The sequence below is a fragment of the Schistocerca serialis genome, chromosome 10 (genome assembly GCF_023864345.2).
Source record: "Schistocerca serialis cubense isolate TAMUIC-IGC-003099 chromosome 10, iqSchSeri2.2, whole genome shotgun sequence".
NCBI lineage: Eukaryota > Metazoa > Arthropoda > Insecta > Orthoptera > Acrididae > Schistocerca > Schistocerca serialis.
Window position 1 is genome coordinate 96,850,350 of NC_064647.1, and position 17,562 is coordinate 96,867,911.

General features: G+C 49.7%; 1 protein-coding gene across 1 annotated transcript in view; it reads right to left on the minus strand.

Annotated features, from left to right (window-relative positions):
* The window catches only part of LOC126424569 (spidroin-1-like), a 93,395-nt gene that overhangs the window by 61,960 nt on the left and 13,873 nt on the right, over positions 1–17,562 (minus strand). Inside the window, exon 2 of the mRNA XM_050087313.1 lies at positions 12,042–14,694. Coding sequence (XP_049943270.1) covers positions 12,042–14,694 — 2,653 coding nt within the window. The remainder of the gene's footprint in view (positions 1–12,041; positions 14,695–17,562) is intronic.

Below are 17,562 nucleotides of genomic sequence, written 5' to 3' on the forward strand. Positions count from 1 at the left end.
ATGAGCAACCATTATTAGAGACACTGTTTGAAACACAAGGCATTGCGTGTAGTGGGCACTTGGGTAGTGCGGAGGTCACTGAATGCAAATTGTCACATGCAATGAATGCTTTTGAACTAACCTGATGAGTGTTCGAACTGATGCTTGGTGATGAAGTTCGATCCAGTGAAGGAACTGCAGATTGCAGTTTCAACAACGAGGTGCAGGCCACAGCGAGCTTGTTGTAGGTGTGAGCAATGCATTGTTTCAGATCGTTGTTCTCCCAGTGGAGGTGCACCGCTGAGCTGTACTCTGAAAGTAGATTTGTGACACAGGTCACAATCTTGCTCACGAGGGTGGAACACTCCCAAACTAAATCCCATGTTGTGGCGGAAACGGAACAAGGAGAATGGGTGCCAGAGTATGGTATCTGAGTGTTAGACGGGTGGTGTAACACTGAACACTGAACTATGTTTGGGGAGAGCTTGTAATGGGACAAAAAATCCATACCGAGAATTGGTTCATCGATGTCGGCAATGTAGAAGGTTCACGGGAAACACAGAGGAGGGGATAGGTGCACCATCACTTTCACAGAACCGACAGTTTGTAACATTGATGCATTGACAGCTCGTAGGAGAGACTTCGTTGGTGAAAAGCCAACAATAAAGGTATGATAGACACGTCAGCACCAGTGTCAAATAGGTAGACAAACTGTGATGAAATGTCTGTCACGTATAAATGACTGCTCGGCTGAGGGGACAAATGGACGGAGTGCAATGTTAGGGGACAACTGCAAAATTTCCTGCAGGTCTCAGCGTCACTTAGTTCCTGCGGTCGGTGTTTGAGTGTTGGCAAGGTAATCTGCACTTCTTGGCCTCGGCCCCAAAAGTCTTGTGGTACCACCAGCACGGATGAGCTGGATGTGGTGGTGGCAGTGACTGTGATAGCAGGAAAGGCTTGTCCTCGTTAATCTGTTCTGGGATGTAAACCAGGACGTACGGAGCATGGGCGATTCTTGAGTGCTCAGAAAGAGGAAAGAGTGAATGAGTACTGCCTGGTGGCGTAGAAGGCATGGAAGCAGAATGGGCCCTGCCCCTGCCTGCAGACTGCTGGTAAACAGGAGGTGTAGTGTCCCACAGCAGTGGTGGATGAGCTGGGTGTTTCTGTTGCAGGAGCGCGGACAGCTGATCTGCAATGCATAGGCGAGAACCGATAGACTCGAAAGAGTGCGGCAGTAGGTGTATTTGTAGGTTGGTAGGTAACTTGGTAGACCATACTGCCCGCAGGGTGACGTGCCAAAGTTGTGATGGAGTGCGGTCCCCCAGGTTCTCCATGTACAGAATCTTGATTATCAATTCCTGTGGCAAGCAGGCAAGTCGGTCCAATATTGTTTTCATGGCAAATTCATACTTCGGTGGTGGTGGAGGCGAAAGTAGGAGATCACAGATTAAATCCAAGTGGTCGTGAAGGTGTGTGACCAAACATAGCAACTTGGAGTAGTCATCAGTCACTTGAAGCAGCTCGAAGAGGTGCTCCACCAGTGCGAACCTTGAAACTGGATTGTCCTCGTACAGAGGAGGTAGCTGGGTAGGTGGTCTGGAGGTGGAGATGCAGGTGGCTCCAGCATGTCTTGGGAGGTCTGTGGTCCCACTGCACAGAGTTCATGCTGGGATCCGGAGCAGAAATGTTACTAGCACACACATTCAGAACAATGGCTGGTTGTAATGTCTCTGAAGACACCTGAAAACCTGGGTGACAATCTGAGCACTTCTCTTAGGCTGTTTGCAGATGATACTGTAATTTACCGTCTAATACGGTCATCTGGAAACCAGTATCAGTTGCAAAGAGATTTAGAAAAGATTGTTGTATGGTGTGACAGGTGGCAGTTGATGCTAAATAACGAAAAGTGTGAGGTGGTCCACGTGAGTTCCAAAAGAAATCCATTGGAATTCGATTACTCGATAAATAGTACAATTCTCAAGGCTGTCAATTCAACTAAGTACCTGGGTGTTAAAATTATGAACAACTTCAGTTGGAAAGACCACATAGATAATATTGTGGGGAAGGCGAGCCAAAGGTTGCGTTTCATTGGCAGGATACTCAGAAGATGCAACAAGTCCACCAAAGAGACACCTTACACTACACTCGTTCGTCCTCTGTTAGAATATTGCTGCGCGGTGTGGGATCCTTACCAGGTGGGATTGGTGGAGGACATCGAAAGGGTGCAAAAAAGGGCAAATTGTTTTGTATTACCATGTAATAGGGGAGAGAGTGTGGCAGATATGATACGCGAGTTGGGATGGAAGTCATTAAAGCAAAGACGTTTTTCGTCATGGCGAGATCTATTTATGAAATTTCAATCACCAACTTTCTCTTCCGAATGCGAAAATATTTTGTTGAGCCCAACCTACATTGGTAGGAATGATCATCAAAATAAAATAAGAGAAATCAGAGCTCGAACAGAAAGGTTTAGGTGTTCGTTTTCCCTGCGCACTGCTCGGGAATGGAATGGTAGGGAGATAGTATGATTGTGGTTCGATGAATCCTCTGCCAAGCACTTAAATGTGAATTGCAGAGTAATCATGTAGATGTAGATGTAGATGTATAAAACACAACACGACAGGTACGGTCAGTACCACAGAAGCGAACAGGTGAGTGGCGTGTAATGAGAGCCCGTAAACTGGACCGGAAATTGCAGGAATAGCACTGATATTGTCCAACTCAGAAAGGACGCGGAAGACCGGCACGGCAGACAGAGACGTTACTGCGGAATGAGCGAGTGGTTGTATGGTCGGAATCGAGGCCCCCCGTGGGTGAGTGGGGTGTAGGGGGAGGGAGGTGGCCTGCAGCTTAAAGTGGCAACAATGAAAGTTTTCCGCGCACACTGGCCACACACTCTTTGTGGTAGGACCATAAAACACTGGTGAAACCTGCTGGCGGCCGTACTATCGTAGTACAGTGTTGCTGGGTGAAGAGGCTATGTTGATTGCACTCATACCCACGTGATCACAAAACTGGGCCTCCAATTCAGTGGTTTGTTCTGGCAAACTGGATGCATAAAAATGTCTGTTACTGATTTGTGAGGAAGGCGAGGCTAGCGTAGGTTGGTAATAGCTGACTGCATGTGTGTTTTGCACAAATGGAGGCATTGCACATGGCACTACTGTAACCGACGTCACGGCGTATCGAGGATCAAAGCACGTGTGGGAATTTTGGTCCCTTTGAACTTCATATGAGCGATCAATCATCACACTATTTAGTAGATCGTCCACTTCACTTTTCACTTGTAGTTGTGCATAATCCAGTGAAACAAAACCTAAGACCATTGTTTGAGGTAAGTGCATAACACTCGATCATTGTGGAGTTGCTAAAGTAGAGGTTATCCTCATTGAAGATCGTAGATCATTGTCCCTTACATCTACATCTACATCTACATCCATACTCCACAAGCCACCTGACAGTGTGTGGCGGAGCGTACCTTGAGTACCTCTATCGGTTCTCCTTTCTATTCCAGTCTCGTATTGTTCTTGGAAAGAAAGATTGTCGGCATGCCTCTGTGTGGGCTCTAATGTCTCTGATTTTATCCTCAGGGTCTCTTCGTGAGATATACATAGGAGGGAGCAATATATTGCTTGACTCCTCAGTGAAGGTATGTTCTTGAAACTTCAACAAAAGCCTGTACCAAACTACTGAGCGTCTCTCCTGCAGAGGCTTCCACTGGAGTTTATCTATCATCTCCGTAACGCTTTTGCGATTACTAAATGATCCTGTAATGAAGCGTGCTGCTCTCCGTTGGATCCTCTCTATCTCTTCTATCAACCCTATCTGGTACGGATCCCACACTGGTGAGCAGCATTGAAGCAGTGGGTGAACAAGTGTACTGTAACCTACTTCCTTTGTTTTCGGATTGCATTTCCTTAGGATTCTTCCAATGAATCTCAGTCTGGCATCTGCTTTACCAATGATCAACTTTATATGATCATTCCATTTTAAATCACTCCTAATGCCTACTCCCAGATAGTTTATGGAATTAACTGCTTCCAGTTGCTGATCTGCTATACTGTAGCTAAATGATAGGGATCTATCTTTCTATGTATTCGCAGCACATTACACTTGTCTACATTGAGATTTAATTGCCATTCCCTGCACCATGTGTCAATTCGCTGCAGATCCTCCTACATTTCAGTACAATTTTCCATTGTTACAACCTCTCCATATACCACAGCATCATCCACAAAAAGCCTCAGTGAACTTCTGATGTTATCCACAAGGTCATTTATGTATATTGTGAATAGCAATGGTCCTACAACACTCCCCTGCGGCACACCTGAAATCACTCTTACTTTGGAAGACCTCTCCATTGAGAATGACATGCTATGTTCTGTTATCTAAGAACTCTTCAATCCAATCACACAATTGGTCTGATAGTCCATATGCTGTTACTTTGTTCATTAAACGACTGTGGTGAACTGTATCGAACGCCTTGCGGAAGTCAGGAAACACGGCATCTACATGGGAACCCGTGTCTATGCCCTCTGAGTCTCGTGGACGAATAGCACAAGCTGGGCTTCACACGATTGTCTTTTTCGAAAGCCATGCTGATTCCTACAGAGTAGATTTCTAGTCTCCAGAAAAGTCATTATACTTGAACATAATACGTGTTCCAAAATTCTAAAACTGATCGACATTAGAGATATAGGTCTATAGTTCTGTACATCTGTTCGACGTCCCTTCTTGAAAACGGGGATGACCTCTGCCCTTTTCCAATTCTTTGGAACACTACGCTCTTCTAGAGATCTACAGTACACCGCTGCAAGAAGAGGGGCAAGTTCCTTCGCATACTCTGTGTAAAATTGAACTAGTATCCCATCAGGTCCAGCGGCCTTTCATCTTTTGAGCGATTTTAATTGTTTCTCTATCCCTCTTTCATCTATTTCAATATCTAGCATTTTGTCATCTGTGCGACAATCTAGAGAAGGAACTACAGTGCAGTCTTCCTCTGTGAAACAGCTTTGGAAAAAGACATTTAGTATTTCAGCCTTTAGTCTGTCATCCTCTGTTTCAGTACCATTTTGGTCACAGAGTGTCTGGACATTTTCTTTTGATCCACCTACCGTTTTCACATAAGACCAAAATTTCTTAGGATTTTCTGCCAAGTCAGTACATAGAACTTTACTTTCGAATTCATTGAACGCCTCTTGTGTAGCCCTCCTCACACTACAAATCTTAGCTGTGAAATAACCGATGGTGGAGGGCTGTGTTGGCCTGGTTGTGAGAGCTGGGTCTCCAAATCTCTGTAAAAATGTTCGTCGATGTAGCCATGGCATCGTATGTGAAATCTGTTGATTCTATATGACCGGCGCGGAAGTCGCGGAAGACATAGAACTTTTTGTCCAGGGTCACTAATATGGGATTCTGGATACTGATCGTAATATATGTAATAAACAGTTCCCAGTTCCCAGTTTCCTATATAAACATATATTTTACCATAAAGACTGATACACATGAAAACTGCATGAAGTACTTAGGCAGACTGAATTAAAAATGGTGGCTCATCAGAGCAGTTAATGTTCCAAAGATTGTGATTTGTGTGGTGGATGTGACCTATTGACGCCACAATGTATTAAAAGTGCATAGAGAAAGAATCCCCCCGCATGAACCATGGACCTTGCCGTTGGTGGGGAGGCTTGCGTGCCTCAGCGATACAGATAGCCGTACCGTAGGTGCAACCACAACGGAGGGGTATCTGTTAAGAGGCCAGACAAACGTGTGGTTCGTGAAGAGGGGCAGCAGCCTTTTCAGTAGTTGCAAGGGCAACAGTCTGGATGATTGACTGATCTGGCCTTGTAACAATAACCAAAACGGCCTTGCTGTGCTGGTACTGCGAACGGCTGAAAGCAAGGGGAAACTACAGCCGTAATTTTTCCCGAGGGCATGCAGCTCTACTGTATGATTACATGATGATGGCGTCCTCTTGGGTAAAATATTCCAGAGGTAAAATAGTCCCCCATTCGGATCTCCGGGCGGGGACTACTCAAGAGGATGTCGTTATCAGGAGAAAGGAAACTGGCGTTCTACGGATCGGAGCGTGGAATGTCAGATCCCTTAATCGGGCAGGTAGGTTAGAAAATTTAAAAAGGGAAATGGATAGGTTGAAGTTAGATATAGTGGGAATTAGTGAAGTTCGGTGGCAAGAGGAACAAGACTTCTGGTCAGGTGACTACAGGGTTATAAACACAAAATCAAATAGGGGTAATGCAGGAGTACGTTTAATAATGAATAGGAAAATAGGAATGTGGGTAAGCTACTACAAACAGCATAGTGAACGCATTATTGTGGCCAAGATAGATACGAAGCCCACACCTACTACAGTAGTACAAGTTTATATGCCAACTAGCTCTGCAGATGACGAAGAAATTGAAGAAATGTATGATGAAATAAAAGAAATTATTCAGATTGTGAAGGGAGACGAAAATTTAATAGTCATGGGTGACTGGAATTCGAGTGTAGGAAAAGGGAGAGAAGGAAACATAGTAGGTGAATATGGATTGGGGGACAGAAATGAAAGAGGAAGCCGTCTGGTAGAATTTTGCACAGAGCACAACATAATCATAACTAACACTTGGTTTAAGAATCATGAAAGAAGGTTGTATACATGGAAGAACCCTGGAGATACTAAAAGGTATCAGATAGATTATATAATGGTAAGACAGAGATTTAGGAACCAGGTTTTAAATTGTAAGACATTTCCAGGGGCAGATGTGGACTCTGACCACAATCTATTGGTTATGACCTGTAGATTAAAACTGAAGAAACTGCAAAAAGGTGGGAATTTAAGGAGATGGGACCTGGATAAACTAAAAGAACCAGAGGTTGTACAGAGATTCAGGGAGAGCATAAGGGAGCAATTGACAGGAATGGGGGAAATAAATACAGTAGAAGAAGAATGGGTAGCTTTGAGGGATGAAGTAGTGAAGGCAGCAGAGGATCAAGTAGGTAAAAAGACGAGGGCTAATACAAATCCCTGGGTAACAGAAGAAATATTGAATTTAATTGATGAAAGGAGAAAATATAAAAATGCAGTAAATGAAGCAGGCAAAAAGGAATACAAACGTCTCAAAAATAAGATCGACAGGAAGTGCAAAATGGCTAAGCAGGGATGGCTAGAGGACAAATGTAAGGATGTAGAGGCTTATCTCACTAGGGGTAAGATAGATACTGCCTACAGGAACATTAAAGAGACCTTTGGAGAGAAGAGAACTACTTGTATGAACATCAAGAGCTCAGATGGAAACCCAGTTCTAAGCAAAGAAGGGAAGGCAGAAAGGTGGAAGGAGTATATAGAGGGTTTATACAAGGGCGATGTACTTGGGGACAATATTATGGAAATGGAAGAGGATGTAGATGAAGATGAAATGGGAGATATGATACTGCGTGAAGAGTTTGACAGAGCACTGAAAGACCTGAGTCGAAACAAGGCCCCCGGAGTAGACAATATTCCATTGGAACTACTGACAGCCGTGGGAGAGCCAGTCCTGACAAAACTCTACCATCTGGTGAGCAAGATGTATGAAACAGACGAAATACCCTCACACTTCAAGAAGAATATAATAATTCCAATCCCAAAGAAAGCAGGTGTTGACAGATGTGAAAATTACCGAACTATCAGCTTAATAAGTCACAGCTGCAAAATACTAACACGAATTCTTTACAGATGAATGGAAAAACTAGTAGAAGCCAACCTCGGGGAAGATCAGTTTGGATTCCGTAGAAACACTGGAACACGTGAGGCAATACTGACCTTACGACTTATCTTAGAAGAAAGATTAAGAAAAGGCAAACCTACGTTTCTAGCATTTGTGGACTTAGAGAAAGCTTTTGACAATGTTAACTGGAATACTCTCTTTCAAATTCTGAAGGTGGCAGGGGTAAAATACAGGGAGCGAAAGGCTATTTACAATTTGTACAGAAACCAGATGGCAGTTATAAGAGTCGATGGGCATGAAAGGGAAGCAGTGGTTGGGAAGGGAGTGAGACAGGGTTGTAACCTCTCCCCGATGTTATTCAGTCTGTATATTGAGCAAGCAGTAAAGGAAATGAAACAAATATTTGGTGTAGTATTAAAATCCATGGAGAAGAAATAAAAACTTCAAGGTTTGCCAGTGACATTGTAATTCTGTCAGAGACAGCAAAGGACTTGGAAGAGCAGTTGAAGGGAATGGACAGTGTCTTGAAAGGAGGGTATAAGATGAACATCAACAAAAGCAAAATGAGGATAATGGAATGTAGTCAAATTAAATCGGGTGATGCTGAGGGAATTAGATTAGGAAATGAGACACTTAAAGTAGTAAAGAAGTTTTGCTATTTAGGGAGTAAAATAACTGATGATGGTCGAAGTAGAGAGGATATAAAATGTAGATTGGTAATGGTAAGGAAAGCATTTCTGAAGAAGAGAAATTTGTTAACATCGAGTATAGATTTAAGTGTCAGGAAGTCGTTTGTGAAAGTATTTGTATGGAGTGTAGCTATGTATGGAAGTGAAACATGGACGATAAATAGTTTGGACAAGAAGAGAATAGAAGCTTTCGAAATGTGGTGCTACAGAAGAATGCTGAAGATTAGATGGGTAGATCACATAACTAACAAGGAGGTATTGAATAGAATTGGGGAGAGGAGGAGTTTGTGGCACAACTTGACAAAAAGAAGGGACCGGTTGGTAGGACATGTTTTGAGGCATCAAGGGATCACAAATTTAGCATTGGAGGGCAGCGTCGAGGGTAAAAATCGTAGAGGGAGTCCAAGAGATGAATACACTGAGCAGATTCAGAAGGATGTAGATTGCAGTAGGTACTGGGAGATGAAGAAGCTTGCACAGGATAGAGTAGCATGGAGAGCTGCATCAAACCAGTCTCAGGACTGAAGACCACAACAACAACAATGAAAGGCACATAAATGTAAACAGTAGATATGGTTTTAGGGCGCAAAACTGCTACGGTCATTAGCATGTAAACAGTAGTAAAATATGTTTCATGAAGTTTAACAACAGTAGTTTTAATGATGAAATTAAACTATACATAGGCAGTGAATTAGTAAAAAAAGAGTGTAGTATAAAATTCCTCACTGGCCGGTGTGCCCGAGCGGTTCTAGGTGCTTCAGCCTGGAACCGCACTACTGCTACAGTCCCAGGTTCGAATCCTGCCTCGGGCATGGATGAGTGTGATGTCCTTAGGTTAGTTAAGATTAAGTAGTTCTAAGTTCTAGAGGACTGATGACCACAGATGTTAAGTCCCATAGTGCACAGAGCCATTTGAACCATTTTTTAAAATTCCTCATTTTAACAATTCAGAGCAATTTAAAGTGGGACACACATGTTGATACTCTAGCATATAGTTTGTCTAAGAATACATTTGCAATTAATATGATCAGCAAGTTCTGCAGAGACACTGTTTTCCTAAAGACTGCATACCTTTATTTTCCTCTCGCCTGAATTACGGAATAGAAATATGGGGAGCAACAACCAAAGCAATTCTAAATAAGCTATTGCCACTTCAGAAAAGTGCTATAAGGATAATCTGTGGAGAAAAATATAAGGAATCATGCCGTGGCTTGTTTCCAAAAAGTGGTGTACTAACCACAGTAAACATGTCCATTCTAAAAGCAATATTGTTCGTTAAAAGACTATACCATGGCCCACACGTTCACTGGATTTGACGTTCCCAGATTTCTTCTGTGAGGAAAGTTGAAGGCTATTTGCTATTGTGATCCACCACCAATGCCTGACAACATGCATCAGCACATTGTCAATGAATGTGCAAACACTAGGGAAGGCGAACTACTTGCTGTTGAGAGGAATGTCGTTACACTTATTGCCAAATGCACTAAGGTTGATGGACATCATTTTGAGCATTTATTGCATTAATGTGGTATTTACAGGTAATCACGCTGTAACAGCATGCATTCTGAGAAATGAGAAGTTCACAAAGGTACATGTATCACATTGGGACAACCAAAATTTGTATCAGTACAATACCAGAGGTGCACGGCAGTGGGTACATCCCATTGCACCAGTTATTAGGGGTACTTCATGTTCTGTTCACATATGGAGTGTGGGAAGAATGATTGTTTGAGTGCCTCTGTGTGTGTGCAATAATTATTTTAACCTCATCCTCACTATACCAGTGTGAGCAATACATAGCAGGTTGCAGTACATCCGTAGAGTAATCATTTAAAGCTAGTTCTTGAAGCTTCATTAAATAGACTTTCTCAGGACAAATTACATCTGTCTTCAAGTGTCTCCCATTTCAGTTCAGATCTCTGTGAAAGTCCCATAGATTAAACAAACCTGTGACCATTTGGGCTGCCCTTCTCTGTGTATATTCAATGTCCTCTGTTAGTCTTGTCTGGTATGTGTCCCACACTCATGAGCAGTATTCTAGGATGGATCACACGAGTGATTTGTAAGCAAGCTCCTTTGTAGATTGATTGCACTTCCCCGGTATTCCACCAATAAACTGAAGGCTATTACCTGCTTTACCCATGACTGAACCTACGTGATCATTCCATTTCAATCCCTACAAAGTGTTACACCTAGGTACTTGTATAAGTTGGCCGATTCCCAGAGTGACTCATTGATATTATAGTCATAGGATTACTTTTCATGAAGTGCAAAATTTTACAATTCTGAACATTTAAAGCAGCTGCACCACTTTGAAATCTTACCAAGATCTGACTGAATCTTTATGTAGCTTCTCTCAGATAGTAGTTCATTGTAGATAACTGCGTCATCTGCAGAAAGCCTGATTTTACTATTAATATTGTCTGCAAGGTTATTAATGTGCAACATGAACAGCAAGGGTCTCATAACACTTCCCTGGGGCACACCCAAAGTTGTGTCTACATCTGATGACATCTCTCCACCCAAGATAACATGCTATATCCTTCCTGCCAAGAAGTCTTCAATCCAGCCACAAATTTCGCTTGACACTCCATATAATCGTACTTTTGACAATAAGTGTAGGTGCAGTACATGCAGTACTGAATCAAATGCTTTTAGGAAATCAAGGAACACTGCATCTATCTGGTTGCCTCGATCCAAAGCTTTCAGTGCCATATGAGAAAAGTGCAGTTGGGTTTCACGTGATCAGTGTTTTTGAGAACCATGCTGTTTGGCGTTGCTGCAGAGGTCATTCTGTTCAAGATACTTTATTATTTTTGAGCTCAGAATATGTTCTAAGATTCTACAAAAAGCAATGTCAAGGATATTGATGGTAGTTCTATGGATCACTTCTACTACTCTTCTTGTAGGCGGGTGTGACCTTTGCCTTTTCTCAAAAATTGCCCACAGTTTTTTGTTTGAGGTATCTACGCTAGATTATAGTGAGAAGAGGGGCTAACTCAGCCACAAATTCAGCATATAATCTGACAGATTGTTTTGGACCTTGATCTTTGAACAATTTTAATGATTTCAGCTCTTTCTCAACACTACTGACACTAATACATATTTCATTCATTTTTTCAGGGATACATGGATTAAATGGGGCAATTCTCTTGGATTTTCCTTTGTAAAGAAACATTTGGAAATGGAGACAACTATTTCAGCTTTTGCTTTGCTACCCTCAGTTTCAGATCCAGTCTCATTCGCTAGAGGCTGGACACTAACTTTGATGCCACTGACAGCCTTTACATGTGACTAGATTTCTTTGGATTTCGTGAAATGTCATTTGGCAGTATTCTGCTATGGTAGTCATTGAAGGCATCATGCATTGCTCTCTTGGCAGCCAAACATGTTTCATTCAGCATCTCTTTATCTATAGCCCTATGCTTTGCTTTACACATTTTGTGCAATAATCTCTGTATCTTTAGAAGTTTCTTTACAGTGACCCATTATGAACTGTTATGCTGAGTACATATCTTTCTAGTACATTGTCAACTACTCTCATAAATTTCCACCCAGGGGGCTCACGGCTCTTTGGTGAGTATGTGCTTGGCGACCACAGCGCCCCAGCCCTCGCAGCACCGCTTCTCTATCTGTGCTGCTTGTCTCCTCTTCTCCTGTCCATTACCACTCTCTTGGGGAGATGTCTTGTGCCTCCATGGGCTCTTGAAGCTCATTTGTGTTGGGTTTGCTTGTAGGAATATTCTCTCATGTACTGCTCTTTCCCTGCACTGCTCTTTCCCTGCACTGCTCTTTCCCTGCACTGCTCTTTCCCTGCACTGCTCTTTCCCTGCACTGCTCTTTCCCTGCACTGTTCTTTCCCTGCACTGCTCTTTCCCTGCACTGCTCTTTCCCTGCACTGCTCTTTCCCTGCACTGCTCTTTCCCTGCACTGCTCTTTCCCTGCACTGCTCTTTCCCTGCACTGCTCTTTCCCTGCACTGCTCTTTCCCTGCACTGCTCTTTCCCTGCACTGCTCTTTCCCTGCACTGCTCTTTCCCTGCACTGCTCTTTCCCTGCACTGCTCTTTCCCTGCACTGCTCTTTCCCTGCACTGCTCTTTCCCTGCACTGCTCTTTCCCTGCACTGCTCTTTCCCTGCACTGCTCTTTCCCTGCACTGCTCTTTCCCTGCACTGCTCTTTCCCTGCACTGCTCTTTCCCTGTACTCATCTTTCCCTGCACTGCTCTTAACCTGTACTAATCTTTCCCTGCACCGCCCTTTCCCCGTACCGCCCTTTCCCCGTACCGCCCTTTCCCCGTACCGCCCCTTGCCCGTACCGCCCCTTGCCCGTACCGCCCCTTGCCCGTACCGCCCCTTGCCCGTACCGCCCCTTGCCCGTACCGCCCCTTGCCCGTACCGCCCCTTGCCCGTACCGCCCCTTGCCCGTACCGCCCCTTGCCCGTACCGCCCCTTGCCCGCACCGCCCCTTGCCCGCACCGCCCCTTGCCCGCACCGCCCCTTGCCCGCACCGCCCCTTGCCCGCACCGCCCCTTGCCCGCACCGCCCCTTGCCCGCACCGCCCCTTGCCCGCACCGCCCCTTGCCCGCACCGCCCCTTGCCCGCACCGCCCCTTGCCCGCACCGCCCCTTGCCCGCACCGCCCCTTGCCCGCACCGCCCCTTGCCCGCACCGCCCCTTGCCCGCACCGCCCCTTGCCCGCACCGCCCCTTGCCCGCACCGCCCCTTGCCCGCACCGCCCCTTGCCCGCACCGCCCCTTGCCCGCACCGCCCCTTGCCCGCACCGCCCCTTGCCCGCACCGCCCCTTGCCCGCACCGCCCCTTGCCCGCACCGCCCCTTGCCCGCACCGCCCCTTGCCCGCACCGCCCCTTGCCCGCACCGCCCCTTGCCCGCACCGCCCCTTGCCCGCACCGCCCCTTGCCCGCACCGCCCCTTGCCCGCACCGCCCCTTGCCCGCACCGCCCCTTGCCCGCACCGCCCCTTGCCCGCACCGCCCCTTGCCCGCACCGCCCCTTGCCCGCACCGCCCCTTGCCCGCACCGCCCCTTGCCCGCACCGCCCCTTGCCCGCACCGCCCCTTGCCCGCACCGCCCCTTGCCCGCACCGCCCCTTGCCCGCACCGCCCCTTGCCCGCACCGCCCCTTGCCCGCACCGCCCCTTGCCCGCACCGCCCCTTGCCCGCACCGCCCCTTGCCCGCACCGCCCCTTGCCCGCACCGCCCCTTGCCCGCACCGCCCCTTGCCCGCACCGCCCCTTGCCCGCACCGCCCCTTGCCCGCACCGCCCCTTGCCCGCACCGCCCCTTGCCCGCACCGCCCCTTGCCCGCACCGCCCCTTGCCCGCACCGCCCCTTGCCCGCACCGCCCCTTGCCCGCACCGCCCCTTGCCCGCACCGCCCCTTGCCCGCACCGCCCCTTGCCCGCACCGCCCCTTGCCCGCACCGCCCCTTGCCCGCACCGCCCCTTGCCCGCACCGCCCCTTGCCCGCACCGCCCCTTGCCCGCACCGCCCCTTGCCCGCACCGCCCCTTGCCCGCACCGCCCCTTGCCCGCACCGCCCCTTGCCCGCACCGCCCCTTGCCCGCACCGCCCCTTGCCCGCACCGCCCCTTGCCCGCACCGCCCCTTGCCCGCACCGCCCCTTGCCCGCACCGCCCCTTGCCCGCACCGCCCCTTGCCCGCACCGCCCCTTGCCCGCACCGCCCCTTGCCCGCACCGCCCCTTGCCCGCACCGCCCCTTGCCCGCACCGCCCCTTGCCCGCACCGCCCCTTGCCCGCACCGCCCCTTGCCCGCACCGCCCCTTGCCCGCACCGCCCCTTGCCCGCACCGCCCCTTGCCCGCACCGCCCCTTGCCCGCACCGCCCCTTGCCCGCACCGCCCCTTGCCCGCACCGCCCCTTGCCCGCACCGCCCCTTGCCCGCACCGCCCCTTGCCCGCACCGCCCCTTGCCCGCACCGCCCCTTGCCCGCACCGCCCCTTGCCCGCACCGCCCCTTGCCCGCACCGCCCCTTGCCCGCACCGCCCCTTGCCCGCACCGCCCCTTGCCCGCACCGCCCCTTGCCCGCACCGCCCCTTGCCCGCACCGCCCCTTGCCCGCACCGCCCCTTGCCCGCACCGCCCCTTGCCCGCACCGCCCCTTGCCCGCACCGCCCCTTGCCCGCACCGCCCCTTGCCCGCACCGCCCCTTGCCCGCACCGCCCCTTGCCCGCACCGCCCCTTGCCCGCACCGCCCCTTGCCCGCACCGCCCCTTGCCCGCACCGCCCCTTGCCCGCACCGCCCCTTGCCCGCACCGCCCCTTGCCCGCACCGCCCCTTGCCCGTACCGCCCCTTGCCCGTACCGCCCCTTGCCCGTACCGCCCCTTGCCCGTACCGCCCCTTGCCCGTACCGCCCCTTGCCCGTACCGCCCCTTGCCCGTACCGCCCCTTGCCCGTACCGCCCCTTGCCCGTACCGCCCCTTGCCCGTACCGCCCCTTGCCCGTACCGCCCCTTGCCCGTACCGCCCCTTGCCCGTACCGCCCCTTGCCCGTACCGCCCCTTGCCCGTACCGCCCCTTGCCCGTACCGCCCCTTGCCCGTACCGCCCCTTGCCCGTACCGCCCCTTGCCCGTACCGCCCCTTGCCCGTACCGCCCCTTGCCCGTACCGCCCCTTGCCCGTACCGCCCCTTGCCCGTACCGCCCCTTGCCCGTACCGCCCCTTGCCCGTACCGCCCCTTGCCCGTACCGCCCCTTGCCCGTACCGCCCCTTGCCCGTACCGCCCCTTGCCCGTACCGCCCCTTGCCCGTACCGCCCCTTGCCCGTACCGCCCCTTGCCCGTACCGCCCCTTGCCCGTACCGCCCCTTGCCCGTACCGCCCCTTGCCCGTACCGCCCCTTGCCCGTACCGCCCCTTGCCCGTACCGCCCCTTGCCCGTACCGCCCCTTGCCCGTACCGCCCCTTGCCCGTACCGCCCCTTGCCCGTACCGCCCCTTGCCCGTACCGCCCCTTGCCCGTACCGCCCCTTGCCCGTACCGCCCCTTGCCCGTACCGCCCCTTGCCCGTACCGCCCCTTGCCCGTACCGCCCCTTGCCCGTACCGCCCCTTGCCCGTACCGCCCCTTGCCCGTACCGCCCCTTGCCCGTACCGCCCCTTGCCCGTACCGCCCCTTGCCCGTACCGCCCCTTGCCCGTACCGCCCCTTGCCCGTACCGCCCCTTGCCCGTACCGCCCCTTGCCCGTACCGCCCCTTGCCCGTACCGCCCCTTGCCCGTACCGCCCCTTGCCCGTACCGCCCCTTGCCCGTACCGCCCTTTCCGTGTTCCTTTCTTTCCGTGTTCCTTTCTTTCCGTGTTCCTTTCTTTTCCTCCGCTGAGGCCATTCTTTCTTTCCTCCTTATCTTTCCTTCTCCTCCCTGTGTGTGCCTGATATCAACCCATGCATTTGATGCATAGCAGGTGACTTGGCAACGGATAATTCCGAGCCCTTGGTTGGCATGCAGGGCCCGCACATACCCTCTGGTATAGGCCAGGTCCAGGGAGGGGTAATTTCCTGAGCTGTTACCTTACTCCTCTGCTGATTGTCCCTCTTTCTGTCATTTGGGAGGTGTGACCTAAGGTGAGGACAATCACCTAAGGTGGGGGGCTCCCCTTTGGAAGGCCCCTGGCTGGAAGGAGTGTGCCATTGGAGACGCTGGCAATCATGGGGGACTTCTTCCCAATGACTGATTTTCCTTCTCTTTCTCCGAGTGTTTCACACGAAAGACAGTGGAATGAGGCTCCTGCCTCAATGTCTCCTTCTGTTGTGCCTCAATATCTAGTAGTTTCACGTTTAGACGAAAACCAGGCTTTTGCTACAGTTAACCCCTTTGTTATACAGAAGGGCATGGATGGCATAGACAGCCCTGTGAAGTCATGCTCTCGTCTCCTCAATGGAACTCTGCTTTGGGAAATTGATGGTGCTCTCCAGGCCCAGAAACTACTCTAGGCCCAAATCCTCCATGAATATCCTATAAAAGTGAAGGCTCACAGGACACTTAACTCATCCCGCGGTGTTATCTACACCCAGATGTTGGATGGTTTGATAGAGGACGAAATAACTAATTATCTATCAGATCAGGGTGTCACTGCTGTTCATCAAGTTATGAAGAAGGAAGCTGTCGATTTGGTTCCTGACTTTTGAATGGTTAACGCTTCCTATCAAGATAAAGGCTGGCTATGAAGTCATTTCTGTGTGCCCTTAAATTCCCAATCCGTTGAGGTGTTATAAATGCCACCAGTTCAATCATATCAACACGTCATCTAAAACACAGTCAAATGTGTCACTCATAGCAGGGATGCACACAAGGGCACCTATCCACCTCCTTCCCCCTGCTGCATCAATTGTAATGGAGAACATGCTGCGTCTTCTCATTCTTGTACTGTCTATCAAGAAGAGTGGGCTGTTTGGGAGATAAGGGTGAAGGAAAAGGTACCATTCCCTGTTGCCTGGAAACTGTTGGCGAGCTGTAAACCGACTGTCCCTTCGTCTGGAAGCTACAGCACCATGTTATCCTTTCCCCATCCCACAAAAAACATGACTATGCATACTTGTGACTTACGGTTCAGTTCGACGGTGGCAAAATCGCCTCGCCATAAAGCTGACACTACGTCTCCCACTTCCCGGGCTGTAGATTCCGCTACCTGCTCTTCGCCCTTACCCAGCCAGTGAACCGTCAATTCAAAAAGAATTATTCCTGAGAAGATTTCTTGCATATCTTAAGTTCGCAGCAGTCTGGCTCTTCTGCAAATCGCCAAAAGTCAAAACAATCATCCAAAGGCAAACAGTCTTCCCCCTCTCTGACTCATCAGCCCTCCTCGACTCGTCAGTCCTTTTCAACTGACCGACACCGGGGAAGCTCCGTTGATCCCAATGTATTGATGGACGAAGATCCTCCACCTGTGGATTCCAGTGGCCGTCCTCCTTCGATGACTCACCCTAAGTGGCCGTTGAGGTAGGTATTTCTTATTTATTTTCCAGTGTTCCTAAATTTTATGGCCCTTTTACAATGGAATATCCATGGCCTTCCACCTAACAGGGTGAACCTCCAGCTGCTCCTGCAATTGCAATGTCTGCTTGTAGTCTGTCTCCAAGAAACCAAGCTACGTGCTCAAGACCATTTTGCTCTTTCCCATTTTACTTCGCTACAGATGGACCTTCCCCTTACTGTGGGGATTCCTGCT